At 33.8% G+C, this 27,315-nt stretch overlaps 2 protein-coding genes across 3 annotated transcripts; one reads left to right on the top strand and one right to left on the bottom strand.

Annotated features, from left to right (window-relative positions):
• The first annotated feature begins 755 nt into the window (after nucleotides 1-755).
• On the top strand, nucleotides 756-12,309 carry LOC111048455 (N-alpha-acetyltransferase 60). Its single transcript, XM_039428871.1, has 6 exons — nucleotides 756-1,020; nucleotides 3,776-3,887; nucleotides 4,882-5,046; nucleotides 5,732-5,958; nucleotides 7,336-7,440; nucleotides 9,881-12,309. Exons 1-6 carry the CDS (start codon nucleotides 1,004-1,006, stop codon nucleotides 10,026-10,028), a joined length of 774 nt encoding a protein of 257 aa, XP_039284805.1. The 5' UTR covers nucleotides 756-1,003; the 3' UTR covers nucleotides 10,029-12,309.
• LOC111048456 (WW domain-binding protein 11) lies at nucleotides 10,968-27,149 on the bottom strand. Of its 2 annotated transcripts, none has more exons than XM_039428869.1 (9): nucleotides 26,942-27,149; nucleotides 25,183-25,308; nucleotides 22,543-22,640; nucleotides 20,156-20,421; nucleotides 18,546-18,637; nucleotides 17,553-17,797; nucleotides 16,599-16,761; nucleotides 14,744-15,053; nucleotides 10,968-13,250 (listed from the first exon to the last, which is right to left on the bottom strand). In XM_039428869.1, exons 1-9 carry the CDS (start codon nucleotides 27,003-27,005, stop codon nucleotides 13,055-13,057), a joined length of 1,560 nt encoding a protein of 519 aa, XP_039284803.1. In that variant the 5' UTR covers nucleotides 27,006-27,149; the 3' UTR covers nucleotides 10,968-13,054. The 2 variants fall into 2 exon arrangements, with proteins under 2 accessions (XP_039284803.1, XP_039284804.1); XM_039428870.1 differs by having other exon boundaries at nucleotides 12,761-13,250; nucleotides 17,553-17,794; nucleotides 26,942-27,133.
• Nucleotides 27,150-27,315: the final 166 nt, after the last annotated feature.

The raw sequence follows: 27,315 nt of genomic DNA, 5'->3' as shown, positions 1-27,315 counted from the left end.
AGCGTCTGCAAGACGATCATGAAATCAAAACATTTGTGACACAGTGGTTAACAAGTCAGGCGGCAGAATTTTATGAAGAGGGTATCAAAAAACTTGTGCTACATTATGACAAGTGCATCAATATTCACGGAAATTATGTTGAAAAGTAGATTAAGATACAGGCTTTCACGTAAAAATAAAATTATTGCAATATCTTTTTTTAACACGTCTTTTTTAATTCCAAAACAGTACTTACTTAAAAAACATGCCTCGTATATTGCAAGCACCAATGTAGGCTATATAGTGACTGGATTATTAATACCTATGCGAGTTTGGAAGAAAAGTTATTTAATTGTTGGACAAGACTGGTCTGTGGTCATGAGCTAGTAGCTTGGTGCTTTACGGACAGTCTTGAATCTCACTTGAGGTATCTTCTCTAGGAAACTCTAATTAATTTTGCTAATATTTTTTTGAACATTCAAACATTTCTATCAGGTTTTTCTCTGGCTGCAAATGTATACTGATATGTTTGTTTATCTGGGACCAAGAAGGTTAACATGAGGTTAGAATTGGAGATAAGGAATAGTTTAGGGGTAATGATTAAAGTTCAAAATTTCAATATTTTGGTTTTAATAAGAATGTATCAGTAGAACTTCAAAATTTCTAATCAGAAACTTCTTGTCATTGTAGTCAAATGAATGTCCACCTGGAGCGCTGAATGCTCAGCGCATGCGCATATCGCAGAAATTACTTGAGAGAGAAAGTCGTCTGACGACAGATCGACAGCGACAGCTGATCAGTTTGTGTCAATGTAAATATTTGGGAGGTGCGCCTTAACCCCTGAATGTTTCAAATGTCAAATTTAAGTAATTATTTATTGTTTTTTTGTTGCATATTATATTAAATGTACAATACCAATTTCAAAATAATTGTAAAATGTGGTATTTGTTTTACGGTAGATGAAAACCTTACTATCATCAACTAATATGATGTGACAATTTCAATTTTAGTAAGATAGCATTCAATGGATGCATTTAGTTGGTAAGTAACTTATTTTAAATTTAAAATAATTTCAATTTTCAATTCGTTTATTATAGACTATTTTATTGTGTTCGCCTGTAACTTATTAATTTGGAAGTGGCAATATTGAGATTTAGACATGATTTATTCAAATTTTTGAATGTTCAGCTTCCTTATATCAAACTTTATTTTTATTAAAGAGAAGACATGAAGCATTTATTCTATTTACACTTAATTATAATAAATACAATATTTAGATATTTAGAAGAGTTGGAAATGTCCGGATGAACTCTTGGGTACATGCCACTGCAGCTAGAGCAAGCTACTATTGTCCCTGTGTGCAGGCTGCTAAAGTGCGCGCAGTATCAAATCAATTTCAATTAAAAATAAGAACAATATTTGAAATAAGTATAAAACGTAGAATAGAATAGCTCTATAGATTTATCAAACAGATAATCACATTTTTGGTTTAATAATAAATTATCACAATGCCAAAATTTATTGGCAATGTAATGACTCTTTGGTCTTACTAATTACACCGCGTATTGGCAGGGAGCTTCAATTCAACTACATTATAAGTTTAAATAACTTATCGTATAATTAATCGATTTCTCTAGGTAGTTAATTAATTCAGTATTAAAATGCTGTTTAGATAGATTCCTTTAAGATTGGCTGATTCAATTGACATTTTTTTCGTTTGGTGTATTGAACAATTCAGTTCATTCAGCAAACAATAATATTCTATTTACACTTAATTATAATAAATACAATATTTAGATATTTAGAAAAATTGGAAATGTCCGGATGAACTCTTGGGTACATGCCACTGCAGCTAGAGCAAGCTACTATTGTCCCTGTGTGCAGGCTGCTAAAGTGCGCGCAGTATCAAATCAATTTTAATTAAAAATAACAATATTTGAAATAAGTATACAAAGTAGAATTGAATAGCTCTATAGATTTATCAAACAGATAATCACATTTTTGGTTTAATAATAAATTATCACAATGCCAAAATTTATTGGCAATGTAATGACTCTTTGGTCTTACTAATCACATCGTATTGGCAGGGAGCTTCAATTCAACTACATTATAAGTTTAAATAACTTATCGTATAATTAATCGATTTCTCTAGGTAGTTAATTAATTCAGTATTAAAATGCTGTTTAGATAGATTCCTTTAAGATTGGCTGATTCAATTGACATTTTTTTTCGTTTGGTGTATTGAACAATTCAGTTCATTCAGCAAACAATAATATTCTATTTACACTTAATTATAATAAATACAATATTTAGATATTTAGAAGAAATGTCCGGATGAACTCTTGGGTACATGCCACTGCAGCTAGAGCAAGCTACTATTGTCCCTGTGTGCAGGCTGCTAAAGTGCGTGCAGTATCAAATCAATTTTAATTAAAAATAACAATATTTGAAATAAGTATACAAAGTAGAATTGAATAGCTCTATAGATTTATCAAACAGATAATCACATTTTTGGTTTAATAATAAATTATCACAATGCCAAAATTTATTGGCAATGTAATGACTCTTTGGTCTTACTAATTACACCGCGTATTGGCAGGGAGCTTCAATTCAACTACATTATAAGTTTAAATTACTTATCGTATAATTAATCGATTTCTCTAGGTAGTTAATTAATTCAGTATTAAAATGCTGTTTAGATAGATTCCTTTAAGATTGGCTAATTCAATTGACATTTTTTTCGTTTGGTGTATTGAACAATTCAGTTCATTCAGCAAACAATAATATTCTATTTACACCTAGGAACTAATGCATTTAAACACCAATAGAATCGGCCATGTATCATAGCCGAATAAATATTATATTAACACCAAATATCAGAAAAATAATGATTTGATTGAATTAATGAAATCTCCATACGTAGTCTACTTTAATACAGATGATACTTTTGCTATTAAGAAGAATAATAATTTATATATCTAGTTAAAAATCATTCGTGTAATTTCCAAGAGAGGATTATTGATAATTCTATCTATTGTCCAGGCACCTATTATTTTGTTTTTGTATTGAAAAAATTATTTGGCAGAAAATGCAATATAGACCCAAGGGGACACAAAGATATCAATTCGCGGGGAACGATCAAAATAGCACTAGGAAATTTGAGGATCAAAATAACTTAGAGAAACTGGCAATATAGCCATTGCAAATACCTTACAATGGCACACTAACCAGTTTCTCCCGTAACAATTCCTTGAAACCACTCAACTGGAGGTTGCGTATACTTTGTAGCAGCTTATGGTAAATTTTTAAGGTTTGAATGGGGTAGCTGCTATATGTAAGTGACAGTCTGGAGTATGAATGGCTGCTATCAGTGCGCCTCCGGGTGTTGTGCTGTTGAAATAATTGACCTCTCTCCTGAAACTTGTGGAGTTCACCCTTCAGCTGCAGCAATGAGCTCTAGAGTATTGACAGAAGACAGTCAATGCCAAAGTGCCCAAGATTGTTCTAGCCGTTGCCCGCATATCACTCTCTGTGTGTTCAGGACCTAAAGACAAATTTTGCATCATCCAAAACCTAGTACCTCTTTTATTTTCTGATGTATGTCATCAATAAAGGTATTTAAAACAGCAACTTTTGACCTGGCTGTCTTAGTAAAATTCACTTTTATATTATATATGGGTAGACCTATATTTTTCCCCATTATCAATATATTTTATTCTTTACTAATAATTTACGTTCTTCTGGAGCATACAGGTTCATCAGTCCATAGTCTTTCAACTTGATTATTGGCTTACAGGTACGCTGCTGATAATCTTGAACATGTGAAGCAGTGTGCGACCACTTCTGTTCCTCTTTGCAGTCTTCCAAGTTTACAGTTGAGATTTCTTTGCCCAAACGACTTACCTGAGGTAAGGTAACATAATATCATAACAGTTATTCAGATGATAATGATAATTCTTTTTCCTTTCGATAATAATCGAACAATCGCAGCAATCGTTTCCTGTAATTTAGATCTCAAAAACAATTAGTTATAAATTCTACATACATTCTATGTTGTTGTGAAGGTGTTGCGGTGGATATCCATATTAAATCATAACAACTTGGTATTGTCGAAATCACTAATTAACTGAAACAATTTGAGATATTCGGTTGTTGTACCATTAACAATTTCTAGTAAACTCCAAACTAGCGAGATGATAAAGAAAACTAGGGTGCCTAATATGGATCCTTCGGAGCTCATTCATTTATGTATTTATACATTTATAGATCCAATATCATTCTTAACTCTTGAATGATTGGGAAAGGAACAACACGCTCAAAGCCCAAAACTGTTTCTTTCCCAAATTTTGATAAAAAGTATAAATATAAAATAAATTATTATGTAGAGATGATTAAAATAATGTGCCATTATCCTGTTTCACTGTTTCTTTCCCAAATTTTGATAAAAAAGTATAAATATAAAATAAATTATTAAGTATGATTAAATAATTAGTATATTTAGAGATTAATTAGATAATTATATATTTATAAGTAGATTAATAAGTATAATTATAATGATTAAAATAATGTGCCATTCACCTGAATTGCCTGGCCATGATCCAACAGATATAATTACAAGAGTGAAGAGTTACAATTAAACTACAAAAATTAAGGACATCATCTTGATCTGAAGAATTTGAAGAAATTGAACGCTTTTCTCAAATCACTGCTCAACATGGCTTTCAAAACTTCCCACAATGATGGACCAGTTTTCCAACTGCCTGGGCTGTGGTTTTGCCAGCTCTACTGAAAACTTATCAACAAACAAATTCTCTAAAAATACCAGCACGACTGGTTTTCATTGATACTTCATTGAGGAAACAGGTACGATTAAGATAGTAAAAATTGCTTTTTTGTCAACAGGTGCGTTCATTATGTCAAGATTGGTTTCCCATAGATTACCCATATTCATGGTATAAAGATATCACATCTAACCCACGCTTCTATGCTCTGGCTGCTGTACTGGATGGGATTATAATCGGCCTCATTGTAGCCGAAATAAAAAACTATTTGAAATTAAACAAAGAGGTAAAACTACATTCACTTAAGTTTGATTTAGAATCAATTAACGACTAATCTAATCATCAGATTTTTATGTTGTGGTTATACGGTCAATAATTCTTGAAATCAAATCCGAAATGATTGATTGATTGAGTACTTTATTTATGTAGATTACAATATATACTGGCTTATACACTTGTATACAATAGCTTACAATACAGCAAAGTTATAGATGAATTTACATAATATAGACTAAGAAAATAACTATTGAACTATATATGATATGAAAAAGCAATTTGTAATATAATAACTATAGATAATAATCATATTGTTATGCATCTACATAATTGGCGGAGCTTTGGACATATCAATGTCCATTCTTTGGGAAGAATATTAAAAATATCCTCCCCACTAACTCTCTACGAAACATGTTGTGACAAAAGGGTACTGAAATTTATAATTGTACAGTACTTGTCTTATTCGTATTCTGGTGAACGATGAACCATTTTTAGAAACCAATTATGGATATATATGACAATTAGCTTTACACAATTAATTCAATTTATTCAGTCTATCGTATAAAGTGTGAGAAACCAAAGAAACATATTGTGACAAAATAATTTAAAAGGGTACTGAGATTTATATTTTTTATATTAAAAGTAGTCCTAAAGAAAAAAGACAAGTACTGTACGTATGTTATGTTATAAAACAGGATAAAGATATTCTGTCACCGTGTTTTGGCAAGACAACATGCGTTGGCTACATATTGAGCCTGGGTGTGAGCGTGAAGCACCGACGCAACGGCATAGCGTCTCTTCTGCTCGAGAATCTCATCTCACACCTCACTGTCTCCGAAAATGCAGACTGCAAGGCACTCTTCCTGCATGTACTCACTACAAACTCACCCGCCATTCATTTCTATGAGAATCGGCATTTCAGGTAACTCTATTCTCTAAAATATTCAAATCTGTCAAAGTAAATTAAATCTTTTTTCAACTCAGGGTCTCTTTCTCAAAAAAAAGTTAAACTACAATTCGAGTTAAAACGATTAGGTGCCTCAATTGAAGCACATTTTGATAAATGCGACCATACATCAATTATATTAAACGGGTTTAACAGTTGAACCAACTTTGGAGAAAGCGACCCTAAGGCATTTATGCGTCATCTCGGTTTAAACGGAAATAGACCAGCTCTTAGTTTATACCCGGAGTGAAATACAATTATAACAAACAGGACTCTTCTTTCTTGTAATCATTCAGCGTTAAAACGTGGATGGTGCATATGGACCTAAGAGGAGCCCTGAAGAAGAGACTCTAAAGATGATATGCTTATTAATAAGAAAGAAAATTGCTTGTGTACGAGAGTTTCACACGAGAAAGGTGGCTATATTATAAGTTTTATTGATTTAAAGTAGTTCACCATTGAATATAGTGATAATAAAGTTCGGTTTCATATTTTTTCAAGAAAGCAGTAGTTCAATAATTATCCATTTTAATTATTTATTAATAATGAAAATGTATAATCATTGAATTACTGCTCTCTTGAAAAAATAATGAAACCGAACAGTTTTTTGATTCATACAATAAGTATTGACTAATTAACTACCGTATTGATCCCAAATAATACAATTTTATAAAACGAACTTTGAATTATAGATTGTGCAATATTTTAGTAGTTGTGATGGACAGCTCTGTAATCTCTATGTCAATCCCAAATAGCCACAAACAGATATTAGCATTTGTATAGTTTTGTTTGATTTAGCATCTGTTGAATGAGTTGAATTAGCATTTCAAGTGGTCCACTAATTTACCCTTGCGCATGCATAGAAAACTTGTTATGATAACGTGGATGTAGATAAAAAGTCCAGTAAAAATGAGATTCCATTTATGTGAGACATAATAAATTTATTTGTTTTAATGCATTCATTTCAATTTGAACCGTCTTTTATTCCGTATGTCCGTACCCAATCGAATCTGTTGTTAATATGTTTTGTAAGCTTGATATCAGGATTGTAACTTTTTATTCCATTTATGTTGAACACAATCCGTGTATTGCTTTGAAGCTTTGATTTAAATTTGAACCATCATTTTTATATCGTATGTAATAGAATCTGTTGTTAATAATGTTTTTCAAACTTGATACCAGAATTGCAACTCTGTTGGTTTTTTCCATTTATGTGAGACACAATTCGTATTTTGTTTTAATGTTTTGATTAAAATTTGAATCATTTATACAGTATCCAATCGAATCTGTTGTTAATATGTTTTGTAAGCTTGATGTCAGAACTGCTTCTCTATTGGTTTTAATTTTTTTCAGGCTACATTCCTTCTTACCTTATTACTATTCAATAAAAGGTAAATGCAAAGATGGATTCACGTATGTTCTGTACATCAATGGCGGACATCCTCCCTGGGGCGTTTAATATCCTTTTTCAATATTTTACTATAGTAATTACTTACTAAATTAGGCTACTATTGTAAGTATGAGTGATAAGTTTTCACTCGAGTTCAATTATTTCTAATATTCTCATTTACATCAACGTGAGAATTGATTTATCTTTATCAAATCATTAGATACTAAAGTTGGTTCTGGGAGCCGAGAGTCGATATAAATAAACATGCGCGCGCGTGCGAGTTCTGTGAGAGTGGATTTTGTATCAGCAAGACCGATTCACATGAGCCACTCAAAGTCTTTGCAAGTAAACAATGAATACTGAACTGAATGATCACATAACTTGATTTAGTTCTATTGAAAACATTGTAAACAGGTATTGACGAGGCCGTACAGATGATATAACTCTCTTACGCACACAATCACGTACGTTATGATATTGTTGTCTTTCCTTTCGATTAACAGTTTATAGTCTCTGTTTAGCTGGAAGTATTTACAATTTATTTGTGACTTATGTGATTATTTCAAAGCATATTATATGTTTGATAGTTGATAATTGATAAATTATGAATGATTGGATGAGTTATAACCACTATCATATTTTACTTGCTTGATCACAACTCTCTTGTCTCCATTTATGTCTCTTGAATTTTCTCTAATATTTATCTTTCTCAAGCATGATTTTTTATAAAAAGCTAAATTTTGATATTTTTCATCTAGTAGATTTTGTTTCATTCTAAGTAGGCATGATAGATCAGCCTTAAATTTTACGTTTCGCTAGACATTTTTAACTATACAGTCGAAAACTAGGCCGTTAGTGTGTGCTGTTTTGTGAGTTGTTTGCAGGTCATCTGTTACCGTACAGAAGACCTGTTAGTAGAAATATCCGGCGAAGCGTAACATTAGTGGCTAGCCTCAGAAACCTCTTCAAATCTCAGAGCGCTGTCAAATGAGAAAAGTTCCAACTTTCAAGTTACTCCCAAAAATTATGAATTTATTTTTTGCAATTTCATATCAAACCTTGAAAATCTGAACGGGCCTAAGCTCAAAACTGTCTCCCATTCCTATATATTTAAAACTATATACTTTACTAGTCGTCAGGCTCTCTTCGCTCGCCATATCCGTCTAGCCAGGGGGCTCCGCCCCCTGGACCCCCGACTGGATCATCCAAAAATGAGATCAGCGGGCTCGCTTCGCTCGCCTGCATTTTTCATTTTAGCATGCTTCATTCCATCAGTAAGTCAAAGTACTGAGAAAACGCAGAAAAGTTGAGAAAAACGCTGATTTTGGGCGTATCTTTGATGAAATATTAACGTCACCTCATCACAAAATTTTTAGACCGTAGCTGAACCTCTGTACCAAATTTGAAAATTGTCTGTCTATTACTTGATGAAATAACTGAGAAAACGTTAATTTTGGGTGTATCTTTGGTGTTTTTTTAATTCCTTCTAACACAACATTATTACACCCCAGCTGAGCTTCTGTAGTAAATTTGAACATTTTCTGTTCATTTGTTCTCGATAAAGCTGAGAATACGCTAAAAAACGCAGATTTTGGGCGTATCTTTGGAAATTTTAAAAAATCCGATCTTAGTGCGCCTCTAAAGGGCCAACTGAACATACCTACCAAATTTGAACGTTTTAGGTCCGGTATATTTTTAGTTCTGCGAGTGAGTGCCATTTCGCTTTTATATACCGTATATAGACTTACATTTATTCTAGAAATTTGTATACTCTTGTAAATTTTATGATCTTAGTGAATCGACTAATGAGTTGGTTGTATTTATTTATTTCCACATTCAATGATGCGTAAATTATGTACAATAAATTATTGGAAATGAAACAACAGGCTCAGCCCAAAAACGATCATTTCCCAAATTTTTATAGAACTAGTTTCATAAAGTAGATTGTTTTTCATTTGACCAATAATTCAAGTCCAATGCTCAGTCCAAAAATATACACATAAGAAATTTTGAATTAGGTACGATGGATTATAGAAAAAATCGAATTGAAATATTGCACTCAATTTTCAGTGAACAGTCGGTCCCTGTTGTTGTATAACAGTCGTGAAGTCCATTGAAGGCTCAAATTACATATTCAGGCGAGGTGGAACCTCCGTCAGGGGGGGACTCCCCACCAATAAAAGCCGTACGATTATTATTAGTGACCAGCAGGTAACCCGTGCTCCGCATGGGTCTAATTAAAAACTAAAAACATGACCTCCTGAAATCTTGAAGAATTTAAGGCCTGTAACCTATCCTCGGTAAATAGGATTTACCATTCTCGGTAAATAGGTTTTTGCATCCACGGTAAATTAAGAATCTACTATAAGCAAAATTTGAAGTTAAACAGTTGATAGTTGAGACGTGATGATGCGTCATTCGTGAATTTCCTATTCCGTTATTTATTTCCTCCATTATATTATAGATTAGTTGAAATGTATGTTGTTTGTCCTTGACTGCTCTGTTCACCGACTATGTGAAGCACTGCCTGGTGTGGATGTTCAAGCTGACGGCGTGGCTGTGCGGCCGCATCCCCGCCGCCGTGCATTGGCTCTGGCCGGGAGTGCGGCGGATCGTCGTCGAAAACACCACTGCCTTCCTCACACAGTACAGCTGAGTCCTGCTTGCTCCAAACACCAAATACTATACAAAACCACCACTATACTTACAATATCAATCTTGCTTGAGAAACAAAGTTACCCCCCGGTACAAATGCAGACGATATTTATATTTTTGTTTTCAGATTTATTTCCGTGTTGATTATTTGTAAGAAATGTTAAAGCTCTGGTGAAGAAGTGCTTCAAGTTGTTTGTTATCTGAATGTTCATATTCTAAAAGACGGCAAATGCTATAAGATAGGTGATTCACTGCCAATATTACTGGCTGCAGTAATGTTCTAGTTTTAGACAACTCATAAAATATTGTAGCAACTATTATTTGAAGAATATGGTAACTAGATTGATAGGTAGTTATGTTTTAATGTTGATTGAGAAATTGGCATGATATAATTTTTACCATTATCATATTATGGTAAACATACTCGAGGTGCAATTTAAAGGAAATTAATCAAATCTGTATCAATGTATAACTTATATTCTATAATGTCAATTGTGCATTTAAAATTTGAAACAAAATCCATTAATATTGCCTTCTATTATGTTTGTCTACTGTTTTTTAGTAAATACACAAATTTGGACATGTTTTGTTCTAGGAGGGAAAGTAGGTTCTTCATTTGCAACATCATCCCATAGGGTCAGTTGCCTGAAAATACAATTGAACTTAACAATAATTATATCATTGTCGTTGGATTTGTTCATTGTTTTCATTGAATAGCGTCATTTTACGGCGGATAAATTTGTTGAAATTTTGTTTAATTAGCTGTACAACTACTTTTTTAGAAGGACAGATAATTTAGTTGATATAAGATTTTTGTGGTAATCTTGTCAAACTGTCGGGGCTCTCAATTTATTAATTTCATTGAAGAATACGCATCCTTTGCAATATCCGTCCGTAGTGCAGTACGCACAAGTGTCAATTTTTTTGTCTTCCTTTATAATCCTTTAATTTTTCTTTTGTCTGGTAAATGGTATATTATTTTATCAGTAATACATACCATTCACTGATTTGAAATAGCTAACTGTGCAACTTCTGTGTAAAACTAGTGAAAACTGCAAACGAGAGCTGAGTTTGGTCATCTATCAAGTTTGTACATCAGTTGTAAACAATATTTTTCCCATCATTCAAGTTATCACCTTTATAATATTGAAAATGGTACTGATATTGATATTAATGATTGGAACGGTGCGGTAAACAACCGTGTGCAAAATACGTGTTTTCCGCACGGTATGCAAGAATCAGCTGTTTTACGAATAGTTTTCAGTTCAATAAAGACTAGTTTTGCGATCGAGAGTTGTTCAAATTATAAAAACTGTTATATGTACCTATATTGTACAAAAAACGATATTCTACAAATAACATGACTAATAATAATTGTAATAAACATTGTGAAATAATGTGCCGAAAGAAAGTCAATAAGATACTGTACAAATGGTTGAAAATTTCAATTATATTGATTGTGAAGGTAGAAGGGAATTTTTGTGAATAGGTAGATGATTTATGTGTACTTAAATGAGAAGATTATTTTTCTAATATATTGATTTTTGCTAATTAATTCATTGATTATTGTTGATTAAAAATTATTTTAAGATAAATATATATTATACTAAAAGTAGTTAGTGCGATGGCTAACTGTTTGTGAATCTCAATAAGCACATACAGTAGATAAATATTACTGTACCATAGTGCATAGCTGCAATAAATTACTCAGGATAAAAACTATATTATTCAGCATAGTATCAAACATTATTTTAAATAGAAGACTTACGCATTTTTGACTACACTGCAATTTGTTTTAGAGTGTTGAATGATTTGAAAATTAAAAGTTTCGATAAGGTTTTTTTTTTCAAGTGGAAACTAAAATTCTATATGAATAATATTATTTTATATTCAATTTAAAAACTGGAAATCAATTTTCATTTAACATTTGCATCACTTTATTCTTTAGTTCAGACTTGAATTACATTCACTTGTAATTTATTCATACAGTATTATAATGACCATTGTGAAAGCAGACACGTTTATTAATGGTAAACTTTCATTTAAATTATTGAATATTATTAGTTATATTATGCATTATTTAAGTTTAACGTTATTTTAATATATAACTCAATCTAAGCAAGATCAAAATGTAATTATTCTTCAGTGTAGACTATTTGCATTAGAATTAGTGGTTAGCTTCCTTATTTTAGTTGGAACAAGGTTCAAGTACCAAAGTAATATATGACGAGTATTGAATACTTTTTCACAGGTGCATGTAAATATAAAATTGTATTATATCATTGTTGGCTTATTATTCAAACCTAGTGTAATAAACTGTATATGACATTCGTGTTTTTTTCTTCAGTTGAATAATTAATATTCATTTTGTAAATACAACTTAGTTATAATTATATTTACTACTTACTTATATTTTTATTCAACTTTGATCCTCGTGAAAACTGTTACACTAAAGTTTTCCAAATCAGATTTTCCAACATGAATAACATGTTCTATAGACAAAATATATTTTTGTTCTAAACTAAGGTTTATTCCAATGAACCTAGAACACATTGCTTTATGTAATGTAGAAGAACACATTGCTTTATGTAATGTAGAATACAGTGAATTCTAGGTACATTGGTTTATTCGTTTGTAAATAATATCTTAGCACATTACATTGGTTGAATCAACTCTGAATTTGAAATATGAACAAAATCAAAGTACTTCAATAAAATTAATACACAAGACAAGTAGTGAATAACACGATATAATACATATGTAGCAATTGAACAAGTCAATGACAGCATTTAGACATAAGGACACAAACTTTATTTCTTATTCTATTATAAAATTCTAAAGAAATATGTACAACATCAGCCTATTTACTTTTCACATTATGATGCAGCATTCAATAAATAAGAATCTCAATGATCGAGTAGAATTAAACATTCTTAAAATTGGAATCTCAATTATTTGTAAAGCAATAATGTTCATGGAAAGCACAGATAATTGTACTAATTCCAGTTGCAACTGAATATAAAGTAATCACAACAGTCCTTCCATTTCTTTCATAAACTGTTGATAGGCGTCATCTTTCGATATTTGCGTCTTAGATATTTGTATAGTTGCTTCCGGTTTTGAAGGAATATCTGCTGTGGATGCTTTAGCCTGGGTCTTATCATCCCCTCGCTTCACTCTCAAAGCAGTAGGAACGAACCTGGTAACATCAGCACTAAGATTCCTAGAAATAAAAAAGAAATTGCATTATATAATAGAAATTTTTTACAGTTTTGTATTAAAACTGTATAATCCGCCGAATCCCATCGAATAGGCATGAACTTATTCATACATTATCTATTACTGTTATTATTATTATTATTATCATCTATCATTATTATTACTTATTCATAACCTATCTCATAAATTACTTTCGCACTTTCCATTACCCACGCACAAGCAAAAAGCTCATGTGGGCATCACCCGCAATAAAAAAAAAGAACATGAAAATAGGATTATTCAGGAAGATGATACTCGTGAATGTATAAAAGAAATGACTTTTTAATCAACAACTTGACGTGTTGCATGCTGCAAGAGCTCTGCTCACTTGAGTGGCTGAACTCAACAAATTAATAATACAAATAATAATATGGTCCTGAATGAGCTGTAGCGCCAAGGAGTAAGTGATAATAATATGGCATACATACAAAATTAAATTTAAATGTTTCTAACTTTTGTATCATTATTTTACACACTGTCAACACCCCACTCAATACGAGATGCCGAAAAAAAATCACTTCTAAATGTTAATTATTTACTTCAACGCTATGCAGGAGTTCCTTAGCAGAAGTATTAGTATTTTTTGTATCTCAGATAATCAGCATTGATCCAATAATTTTTAAATGAATTATAACTTCGAGCTGATTGCAATTGGATTAGTTACTTCACTAACCCCTTGGAGCGCAAAGCACCGCTTCCTTGCTGTCATTAAAATGAGGACTTCATCAATTTTTCTTACGGAAAATTCAAATAGATATGCATGAAACATATTGATGGAAGAGTTACAATAAGTACAATCAAGTATAATAATAAAATGTATTAAATGCACCGACTGCACTGGACATGATGTATCAGGATTATAGTCTGTATAAAACAAGAGACTTGGAGAGAATATCCGTGTTGCCAAATTGTACAAAATTTTAATTTTTTCATGCAAACCCATATGACTGGATATATTCAAGTTGACAACTCTGTATTGTCATAGGCCTATGTTCTTGCATGAAAAGATTAAAATTCCGCACAATCTGGAAACACGAATATTTTCTCAAAGTCTCAACTTATTTTATACAGACTAATCCTGAATACAAATCATGTCCAATGTAAACGGCATATTCAATACATTTTATTATTATGCTTGGTGGCACTTATTGTACATCTTCAATCAATATTTTTCATGCATATCTATTTGAATTTACCGTATGAAAAATTGATGAAGTCCTCATTTTAATGACAGCAAGGAAGCGGTGCTCTGCGCTCCACAGGTTTAGTGAAGTAATCCAATAATCCAAGTACTCCTTCCAAATAAGTCTCAACTTATTTTGTACAAATATGTAGTAATTAGTGGAGTCTTCTTTGATAAAATATTTTTTGATAGTCTTTAGTCTAACACAGGTCAAATAGAGAACACACAAATCTGTGATAAAAGTAGGTTTGGACAAGAGTGTAATGGAGCGGTACCTGAGCTGCGCTTTGGCCTCGATGGTGGCTCCCCCCTTCTGCGACCCATCCTTGGCGTCGTCCTTGGAGGCACGATTGATGAGCTGCGGGGCGGCGCTGACCACATTGGGTGTGGGGGCGGCGGCCATGCGTGGAGGTGGCCCAGGGGGCAGACGAATGCCCATGAGCCGGGGCGGCAGGCCGGGAGGTGGCCCTGGGGGCAGGGTGGGTGGTCGACCTGGAGGTGGACCCGGGGGCAGGCGGAGGCCCATCGGCAGCCTCATCATCGGCGGCCTGAACATCATCGGTGGCGGCACTCCCAATGGTGGAGCTATCAACATAAAATATTACTTATTCGCCATTGGATACAATCAAGGTTTATAGATAGAGGTCATATCACCAATGTTAATGTTAGAATGAGGCTCAATTCGTCTATTCCCTAATATATCACTATACCAAAATATACTACACTATAATATTTAGGTAGGTACTTTATTTATTTACACACTTTTTTCTATGTTTTTTCAGTTTCACACTACATGCAGTCGAATAACATGTAGTCACGACTGCATGTCGTGTGAAATACATAGAAAAAAGTGTTAATACATCGCAGTTCGGAATGTATCAAGAAACTATCACCTTTATTTAGTTATTCTTTTTTTACAAAGAAAGGAGAAAACTAACGATACATTGTACAATTCTCTCCCAAATGTAAGATTGAAAAGTCCGAAATAGGGTTATGTTTTCACTTGAAGTCCAAAAATACTAACTATAATATTATACTAGACTATATTCTTTGTACTAATAACGCGTTAGCTTTTCATTAGCTCAGGCCTAACAGCAAGTGTCCAGACTTCTTTCTATAGACCTTGGATACAATACAGTACATTACGCTAATACATATTGTCATTAATTCAATAATTAACGTGATGATTTGTCGATATCAAAGTTATTAAGTTGGTCAACAATTGGAATTAGTTTCTATTAAATTTTCTCCTCTTTTTACTCCTAAAACTTATGGCTTCCTGGATTATAGAATGTATTGACAACATTATTGAGATGACAGAAAATATATTTGAATTGAAAAGTGATGTGATTTGAATATTCGGGAAAATAAACAATAAAGCATTATAACTTAATCCATTGATGTAGAAAACGGAGAATATACACGTAGATGTTATTTTCGACAATCACTATTTGAGTTGAGATGAGAAAGAGATTATGATCAAGAAAAATTCTAATGAAAATAGATATGTTATCAATGCTGAATTTATTCGCTGAGTGAACTCTACCTGTGGGATTTGAACCCACGACCAGGTAGGCTCAATTCACACTAACGCGACTCAGGTGAGATGAGAAAGAGATTATGATCAAGAAAAATTCTAATGAAAATAGATATGTTATCAATGCTGAATTTATTCGCTGAGTGAACTCTACCTGTGGGATTTGAACCCACGACCAGGTAGGCTCAATTCACACTAACGCGACTCAGGTCGAGAAGAGACTCAACTCTAGTCGAGAGCATGTGTTTTCAAATGGTGACACTCAGAACAGTCGATTCTAGTATCCGCGACTGTCACCATTTGAAAAAAAATCATGCTCTCGACTAAAGTCGAGTCTCTTCTCAACCTGAGTCGCGTGAGTGTGAGTTGAGCCGTAGCGCTAGCAGACTGAAGGATGCAATGCCTCAGTCGCCTCAGCTAACCTGGCCGTCTAATTAGAACAAATTTGAGAACTTAGTCTTGATACTATTTTCACATCGCGTTAATCTTCTTTTTTCATGCTTTACAGTAAAAAGTTGTACTCCTGGATGATTCAAGAGTTCAATTTGAGCATTAACATATTACTCACATAAGATAAAATTGATATTACAAACCTGGAGGTAGTTGAGTTGGCATTTGTCCCGAGGGGGGAGGCACGGGCAACGGTATCATTGTTGGAGGCAGCTGAATGGTGTCCAGCATGTGGTGTAGTTTGGCACCTCCGATCGAGTCAATCTGCATCTGACCGGCTTCACTTTTCTTCTGCACTTCTTCAATCTGTCAAACCAATTGAACAGTAAATTATTGAAAACATACAACGAATAAAGTGGAATACCGTAACTAAAAAACTGATACAGAAGTTCAAGATTTTTAATTGAGTAGAAGATGAAGTGACTGAGCTTAACAGTTAAACAATGGTTATTAGATATGTAGCACTGTAATATCTACTATAACCAATATGATGACATGACTTGAATAATACATTACACATTCGGCAAGGAAAATCATAAAAATTAAATTTAAAATATAAATGCTTGCTATGGTTCATATCAGAAAATAACTTGTTCTGTGTTACGGAATACATTACGTTGCATTGCTTCGTCTTAATCATAATCTAATCTTTATAATCAACAGATCTTTTATTTATTAGTTTGATTGAAACTAATAAATGTAACAAATTGAATGAAACTAATAAACTAGCTACTAGTTTGATTGAAACTAGTAGCGTTCATTGAATTGAATTTCCTTCAGCTATTCCCTCTTTTGCCAATATTTGCTAAGCAGGGACCTGCATCGTATTTAATAACACAAATTTGAATTTATTTTCATATGATTATCTCTAATCTATTTGAATTTACTAATAATAGCAATGTTTCACGTTTCTTCAATCCTAAAATGATTAATCAAATTTATTGTTTTCCACTTATAACACAATACACAAACACGTATGTTGGAAAATCTATTGACAGGTTTTGAAGGGTATCAAGTCTACAAATCATCATATTATTTGATAATTTGAATTAAATTTAACATGTTTTATACAAAGATGGATCGAAAACAAGTCTTACCTCTTTCATGAACGCATCCAGATCTTGACCAGCAACAGAAATCATTTTGTCGTGAGCTGCTTTCAAAGCATCATCATCACTGTCATCATCATCATGATCATCGTCTTCATCATCAATATCTTCGTCATCGTCATCATTCTTACTTCTTTCTCCCTCTAAATTGTCCCCATCCTCGCTATCTGAATCACTGTCGCCTTCCTCTGCAAATCTGATTGTACGTTGTCTATTTCTTGTGATTTCTTCTGCTAAAAAGAAATTAGAGAACTGATTTAAGACAATTTTAATGAAATTTCAAGTTTTCGGCAGACGCAGATTTTTGTAGATTGATATTGTGCAATTTGTTTCAAATCTTTAATATTAAATATTATGTTGTACATCTCATGCATGTAAAACATTAATGCTCATGTGTATTAATTGAATTTCTCAAAATAATTTTTTCAAGGATTGACCCAACGTTTTTCAAATTAATTAAGAGACATCAATCGAATTAACATAATTATGTTAATACATATACATCGACAAACACAGAATTCTTTACCATTTGAATTATACAATACAACGTAGTTCTCAACGATGATTCGAGTTAAATAGAAAAATGTCAGAAAATTTAGGGGGTTAAAAATTGTGAACAAGGTGAACAAAATGTTCTTCATTTTGCAAACTGGATATTTTAGAATAAACACACGTAAAATTGTTTATAACATTCCTAAAAAATTGAACATCTCGCATTACATGATAATTTGTCCTGATAGGTCAACTGGGTTATATTGCGAGCTGAAATGTTCAAGAAATTGTAATTATACATAAGAATTCTCAATAACAAAGCAAGGTTCAATAGAAGGTAGCTGAAAAATTCAAATTTACTGACAATCAGATGACTGACAGATTAAGAATAATCCCCTACATTAGCATTTATTATAGTGCATACTACAAATACATTAAGAATAATCCCCTACATTAGCATTTATTATGGTGCATACTTCAAATACCTACCAATGTTTTCCAAATCAGCTTCATCTTCACTGTCAAGTTCAGGTGGCGGACCTGGTGGTACCCCTGGAGGAATCTTTGGTCGCAGAGGTGGGCTGCAAACGTAATTCACATTCTCATTGCAATTTGTGTCGGAATAACAGTCAAACTAATTCAAATGATTTCATGGTCAATTTTGATTGATTACATATCGCTATTTATCCAATTGATGTATAATTATCGAAAGCTCTGAATAAAAACTTTTCAAGTGTCATAATTCTATGGATTTTTTCTTATATCCTAGCACAATAAATTTCTTCCGATTATTAGCAATTAGCATAAGTTCATCATCTGGCGAGGATGTTGTATCATCTAATCTAGTCGAATTCTACAGGATCCGGCAGTGAATCAGGCGATTTTGAAATAACTGTTAAAAATCGATGAAGTCATTGAAAAAACTCTTATTTGTATCACCGTAATCTACATAGAAAAGCATTATAATTAAATTTACAATATTGTTCATTTCTTGAAAATTACGTCGGCAAGGTGACGTCCTTCTCTCGCAGCTTCCTAACTACGCGTTTGGTAATAAGCCTTCACGGCGAATGCACGTTGTGTATTGCTGCAAGTCTCCATTGTTACTGAAATGCGTTGAGTTGAATATGCGTCTTTCATCTTCAACATTCACACCCACCCCCCTCCTTCAGATCGTTACATTCCACCAGTACACTCTCACTCAGCTGATTCATTCTCAGCGCATCCATGAATGCCAGACGAGAGAAGGACATAACCTTGCCGACGTAAATTTCAAGAAATTAACAATATTGTAGATTACAAAAATTATGCTTTTCTTTATTGATTACAGTGATAAGAATAAAAGTTTTGTTAACAACTTCATCGATTTTTAATATTTCAAAATCGCCCGATTCACTGCCGGACTCTGTATAAATTATGAATAGAATCGATCAATCTATACAGAGTGTGCCATGAAAGATGTAACAGCGCAAGACCATAGATTCTAATGGAATAAGCAACAGAAAATTTCCGGTAAAATTGTCTTATATCGACCTTAGTTTTCAAGATATATAGATATTTCATTTTTTTTTTTAACATCAATAACTCGACTACTATCAGTCAAAATCTAATTCTGAGGTTATGATTGGAAAGAGGAAGAAAATTTCCTTTAAGATCATTGTAATTTGTTCTTTTGTTTGACGTTTTTGAAGTTTTCATGAGCGTTCAAACTGAAATTTGGCTTTCAATTCGACGAATGTACTTTTTTTCAACTTTAAGCGCTCATAGAAAATTCAAAAACGTTTAGCAAAGGAACAAATGGTAAGTATCTTATTGGAAATTTCTTCTTCTTTCCAGCCATATCCTTAGAATTTGATTTTGACAAGATAGCTTTCTAGTTATTGACATTTTTCAAAGATATAAAAAATGTGTATGTTTCGAAAACAAAGGTCGATATAAGAAAATTTTACTGGAAATTTTTTGTTGAAAATGTAATGTTGAATCTATGGTCTTCGGCTGTTAGGCCTTTTTTGGGACATCCTGTATAATCTAATCGATATCTAATTCGATGATCTAATAGAACCGATCAATTTATATCCAATAGGAAGGATGATGATTACCTGTAAGCAGATCGCTTACGGAGTATGCCGGCGGCCGGGGGCAGGGGTAGGGGCAGATCGACGGGCAGGGGTATCTGGGCGGTGAGGCCGGCGAGCGCGGCGATGCTCTCGGGCGGCAACTGGTTGATGGGCAGCGGGATATCATCCACTTGCACCTGTTGGGCGTGACGCACCGCCTCATAGTAGGTCGACATCGTGAAGCGACGCTTCTCGTAGTCAGCCTCCGCACGCTTCAGCTCTTCCCATTTGTCCGGGTCGTCTTTCACCTTGAACAATAGAAACATACTTGGTACTAGAGATAAAAATTGTCAACAATATGACACAATGAAAGAGACTTGGTACTGGGAACACAATCATCAAAAAGATGACACAATGAGAAATATTTGGTAGCCTAATGGAGACACAAGCATCAACATCAGCAAGATGACACAATGAGAAACACTCATTGTTCACCTGAACAATTAAAAAATCGTCATATTGAAGATACAATCATCAACATCAACGAGAAAAAAACAGACAACGTTCATGTTCCTGAAACACATGAAATGTAAAAATCTCATCGTTTTGTAAGAATATTACTCAATATGTATTTCTACATACTCATACTATGTTATGTTTGAAGAGACGGATTCAAGGATCCAAAGGTTCAAAGAACCCCAAACGTCATCCGGAGCTTATTGTGTTCCCAAGTAGGTTACGTTAGTTGGGCAAACCAATACCTATGTCCTCACAAGATGCAGGAGTTTTTCCCTATACTAACATCCCATTCATGACCTGGTTGCTTACAGCCAAACAGAGCCCTTCTTCTTGCCCCTAGTCTCTCGCAATCCAGTGTGATATTTTTGGCAGTCTCTCAAGACTGATTGGTCCTGGTGACATACGTGAGTTCCACTCCTGGCCATTTTTGTGGGTGCTTCCCCTGAGGGAGGGGTCACCAAATTGCCTATAGGGCGCCTGGCGACTGGCCACCTTCGACTCAGCCTCTTGACCCACATTTATGCCTGAAGTTTCACCCATGAAGTCTCCATGTTGTGATCAGTAGGGGCCTTTTCAATGTTGATAGCCTCTACACAAGAGTGCAACGGAACATCCTGTGTTCCTGAAGCACCCATTTCAGATTGAGGAACCTGCCCTGATGGGGCAGATCCCGATGGATTTGAAGACAAGGCAATTTCTGGAGTTGCCTTGGGGTTTGATTTGTTCATGTGGTTCCCTCGAACAGCTAGGGAAGTGGAGTCCACCCGGGCAGAGCCCCGCATGTCCAGGCACGGCTAAATACTATAAGAGGGCGCCTGGTATCCTGCAGCCACCGTTAGAGAAACCATATAAAAGCACCACCCTTCAGCACGGTCCACATCACACCTTGGGTTGACCTAAGAAGAAGTAGGAATATGACCAAGGAAGGCCGACAGTTAGAAAAAGAAAGAGTGACAAAAAGCTAAGTCAATGGAAAAAGTGCCATTCTAGAAATGAAAAGTTCCAAAGCATATTAAGAAGGAGAAGAAGGCTTTGGAAAGGGGGTCCCTTTTACTCACCTCCTACGACAAGCAGGGTTACTGTGGGTGTATTCCGATATTCAACAAATTCTTGAGCACGATGTTCGACTCAAAGCTTCCCCAACCCACAGGGCGCTACTCATACTAAAAGGGACAATGTTCATTTTTTCTTTTCTGCTGAGGGTGATGCTCCCACGTGCTCCAGGAATTTGCGTGGGTAATGAGACTCATGATGATGAGAGGATCACTAGTTAGGAACGGGGAAGCGGTTTTCCAACTCATAAATTATGTGGCGAATCATCTGATATTTGCCACCTGTGATTAACCTGTTTCCAACTTGCATTAGTTTGTTTATTAATTATTGTAACAGTTTATTTTATATTTTCTCAGTTCAATTTTGTCATCCCAACATTAAAACATCTAATCATTCATCCAGTTTTATTTAACCTATATTATCATAGGAAATCGACATGCTAAATTTCGTATAATTATATTTAGAGAAGTCGGATCTTCAAGTAGACTCCCTTACAACGGGAGTAGCAGGCCGTGCATAGAAATTTTTATAAGAAACAGCTTATCAGCGCGAACACTGAACCAATTGCTTCCTAATTTGCTTTATTGTGGTCAAATAAATTTTACGATTCTATTTATTTTCACTAATAATAATTCCCACGTGTACCCAAGGAAGTGCGAGGATTGTGTATGTGTATGAAATGGGAAAAGTGGAGATCTTCCACAAAGTTATGCATAGTAAATGCATTATGACCCTTATCTGAAAATAATCATAAAAGCTATTGATTCTCGTAGGCAAATAACTATTTCTATTTCATAATTGCTAAAATATTGCAATATAAACGCTTTATTAAAACTGGGGTGTCCTCTGATACTTACATACATCTTCATTACTCTATCCAATGTATCTCGCAATTTCTTTCTTTTATCCTTCAGTACTTTCTCATTCAAAGGCGATGGTTGAAGAACATTATACTCTGGAAATAGTAAATTACATTTATTATTATAATATTACAAGTTATAAAGAGAAAAATGTTTCATGAAGAAAGCATATGGAAAAATATTAAGTATAAAATATAAAATGTAAAATATTAAATATATTAAATATAAAGTACACAATATTGTAATAGTGACTGGTTTTCTAATAGAATTGGAAATAAGTGATGAAAAATACTACTACCTACTGAGAATAGTAGAATTCTTTCATGTAATGGGAAGATGAAGAGAATGCTGATAGTGAAGATGATAGGAAGATTATAAAAATATAATAATGGTTGCGTTGTTTCCGCTCATGAACTACATTACGGTACATTATTTAAAAGGTTCTAATATTGTATTCAAATCTGAAGCTTGACCGTTCATGATGTAATTTTTGACAATTACAGAAGAATTGATGAAATCTATAAATGAAAATCACATAAACCATATCCTATTATATTAAGCGAGCAATTACTGTATTTATATATCTGGTTATTTATGTTCAACGGATCTCGAAAACGGCTCTAACGATTTTCACGAAATTGGAACATAGTAGGTGTATGATATAAAAATTCGATTGCACTAGGACTCATCCTTGGGAAAACTCGCTGAACGACATTAAAAGGATAATTCATCATTGGCTGAAACACCTGAGACTTTTGTCGTCTGTGGATATAAAAAAAAGTGAGTGAGCGAGTGAGTATGTGAAAAATTAAAATATCGCATCCCCGAAATTCATAAGATGACGTATAGCCCGCTAAGAAATATTAACACGATCATTTTAGAGAATTGTGTTCTGTTTATCAATAAATAAAAATCTGGTGTGGCGCACTCACACAACTTTCCTTGCCGTTATGAAAATTGATCACCTGACGCTAGTGTTCACGCGCATCTCAAGTCTACTATTCAAAGATCTGAGCCAACTGGTGACAGGCCAACAACGCTGAAGAGGTCTGCTATCTCTGCATAGTGAATGATTCAATAGAATCAACAGTTGCTGACAGTTTGCAATAATCACATTTTCTCGAATTTCGAGCTTATTTTAATTTTAGGTGAAAATTTTACTGGACATTGATTGTAGAGATTTTCATGCTCAATCTTTTCCACTTTAATTTTTTTGTTTAAATTGTATCTGAAGCCTGATAATTGGGCATCTAAAACCAAACTTTGCATAGATGGTGCAGTGCTCCTGAAATTTTTACAGATATAAGACTTGTGGCAGTTTATAGAGCTTATCAATGACTATTCTAGGTATAAAATTGATCAAAATCGTTGGAGCCGTTTTCGAGAAAACCCCTGTTTTGACAACATTTTCGCCATTTTAGCCGCCATCTTGAATTGCATTTGATCGAAATTGTTCGTTTTGGATCCTTATATTGTAAGGACTTCAAGTTCCAAATTTCATGTCATTCCGTTGTTTGGGAGATGAGATATCGTGTACACAGACGCACATACACTCATACACACATACAGAACAATACCCAAAAACCATTTTTTTGGACTCAGGGGACCTTGAAACGTATAGAAATCTAGAAATTGGGGTATCTTAATTTTTTTCGGAAAGCAATGCTTTCCTTACCTATGGTAATAGGGCAAGGAAAGTAAAAAGTGAGTGAGCGAGTGAGTATGTGAAAAATTGAAATATCGCAACCCCGAAATTCATAAGATGACGTATAAAAAGATCAAAGCTGTGAAATATAAACATGATCATTTTAGAGAATTTTGTTCTGTTTATCAATAAATAAAAATCTGGTGTGACGCACTCACACAACTTTCCTTGCCGTTATGAAAATTGATCACCTGACGCTAGTGTTCACGCGCATCTCAAGTCTACTATTCAAAGATCTGAGCCACCTGAGCTTATTTCCAATTTTAGGAAAAATTTTGCTGAACATTGATTGTAGAGATTTTCATGCTCAATCTTTTCCACTTTAATTTTTTTGTTTAAATTGTATCTGAAGCTTGATAATTGGGAATCTAAAATCAAACTTTGCTTAGATGAGACGGAGCTCTTGATATTTTTAGATATAAGACTTGTGGCAGTTTATAGAGCTTATCAATGACTATTCTAGGTATAAAATTGATCAAAATCGTTGGAGCCGTTTTCGAGAAAATCGCGAAAAACCCTGTTTTTGATAACATTTTTGCCATTTTAGCCGCCATCTTGAATATCATTTGATCGAAATTGTTCGTTTTGGATCCTTATATTGTAATATTCAAATTCAAGTCATTCCGTTAATTGGGAGATGAGATATCGTGTACACAGACGCTCATAGACACACACACACACACACACACACACACACACACACACAAACACACATACAGACCAATACCCAAAAACCACTTTTTTTTACTCAGGGGACCTTGAAAAGTATAGAAATTGATTGGGGTACCTTAATTTTTTTCGGAAAGCAATAGGCCTACTTTCCTTAGGGCAAGGAAAGTAAAAATAACGAGCGAAGCTCGGTGCCTCGATATTAAATTATGATGCATATTATAAATTTTATTGCTGTAATAGTAATATAATAATGAACATACCCATTTGATCTATTTTTTCCATTTCAGCCAAAATTTGAACAGGATCTTTTCCTTTCAATACTGCAGCTCTGACCATTTGACGTTGACGCTTATTCTTCTTCAATTCTTTTTTTCTAGCTTCCTTGCCTGAAAAACGAAATTGAAATTATAAAACTGCCTATAATACATGCACAAGTAATAAAAATAGAAGGCATTAACATATAGTTTGTTAACATAAATGAGAAATAAATTGTAAATATTCGTTAAAAGAGCTATAAACAGATGGATTGAAGGTAAGGTAAGTGAATCAGAGTTTAGGCTAGTATAAAATTAGGACACTAGCTGGGACACCATTTGAGGGAATCGCGAGGCGATTGTTCTTACTACACTGGATCTGGAAGTCTGGGAACACCATATTTTGAGGATCAACGTATGGCAGAGATAAACTCCTGACGGAGGCACTATCTATGATGAAAAGTGAGTTTGATGTAGATATCAAACACATACTACAGCGATTAAGCATAGTCTTTACACATTAAAAACCTCCTTTGTCAGAAGAGCGAATTACTTTATCTTTATTTATGTGAAGATAGTAAATAGGCCAAGAGAGGAGGAACTTGGATGTACCTTATCATAGAAAGAGTGAGGGAGTTCCTATAGTGAGGTCCACAGTGTCCACGTTATAATGGCAATGGTAGTGGAGAAATATAGGAGAGGAACGTTGCCGATCCTCTGTCTTGTCAATACCTTCTATAAAGAATAGCTGATACAGGCTTATTAATGTAATATTAACTGTTCATTTAAAATATTAACTGTCCTCGTTTAAAATAATCAATTATATTTTAATAAGCAAGAAATTATATTTTTCAATAATTTCATAATGAATTTTTATAATTAAGATAAATGATTTTGATAATTGATTATTAATTCTACATTGTTAAAAGACAATCTGGCAACAGAGCTAAGCGAGAAAGAGATAGCGTTATCAGCTTTGTTGAATGATTCATTATACCTTCTTCTTTATCCATTACCCACCAATCTTCCCTTCTTCATCCATATAGACAAGGATAGCAATTCCATTGCTAATCAAACACTGCCCATTAAAATGACTAATCACAAGAAGTCTCTACTTGCTTATTGATTATTAAAAAAAAAAAAAACTTTACCAATCTGTGACACTGCCAACTATTTATTTGCTTTCAAATTGGCCTATGGTATAACACAATCTATATTGTACAAGGTAGCCTGGTCATCAATTACATTATTAGATAATTAAACACATTAGTTCAAATACAATGTGGTTCCAGAACGTAATAAATAGGACTCTGCTTGAACAAAAATATACAGTTAAGTTATTGTATACCTTAATCAATTTATAATTCTTTATAAGAAACAACAATCGCCTAGAATACCACCTTGGGTGGCTCGTTGGAGTAAGTGATAACTCGCCGGTCTAATAATCAAGAGAACCCGAGTTCGAATCTCGACCGGGGCAAAAGTTTTCGACCACAGCACAATTACATAGATACGGTCACCCCAAGATGATAAGCCGTCGGTCCCATCTATTTAAAAAGTAGTAGTCATCTCTCATCATCATCCCTCTCACTCATTACCCACGCACAAGCCTAAGAGCTAATGTGGGCATCAACCTAAGTATTATTATTATTATACCTCAGAAAGCTAACAAAGTAATAGGGAAAATATATTATTTTATAATAATACATATTACGATATTCCTTAGAATATAACCTAAACATAATTTTTTGAATGCATTACTTACGAGCTTGGTCAGTGGGATTCATGTATTTACCACTTTTAGTGGTATTTATCGAACGCCGACCCATTATGAATCTTAACCTTATTATTTGATTCTCAAAAATTCAGCTAATAATTAAAATTGAACAAAATATCCATAGTTTACATTCACAACTTCATTTCCCGACACCGACCAACATTACCGACGATGTCAACACTCGACAGTCGACTGTGAATTGTTTGTTGCTGTGGTAGCACTGAGCAAAAAATATCGAGGTGGCATTCAATGGAGCCCACTTAAGTTCACACCTTTTACACCATATAGATTTCTTTCAAAGTGGTTGAACACTTCTACGTTCAGAAAATTGACTAAATATCAATGTACTCGAAAATATACCC

This window comes from Nilaparvata lugens, chromosome 5, assembly GCF_014356525.2.
Source record: "Nilaparvata lugens isolate BPH chromosome 5, ASM1435652v1, whole genome shotgun sequence".
Lineage (NCBI taxonomy): Eukaryota > Metazoa > Arthropoda > Insecta > Hemiptera > Delphacidae > Nilaparvata > Nilaparvata lugens.
Note: the sequence above shows the minus strand (reverse complement) of the source record. Positions and strands in the feature narration are given on the sequence as shown.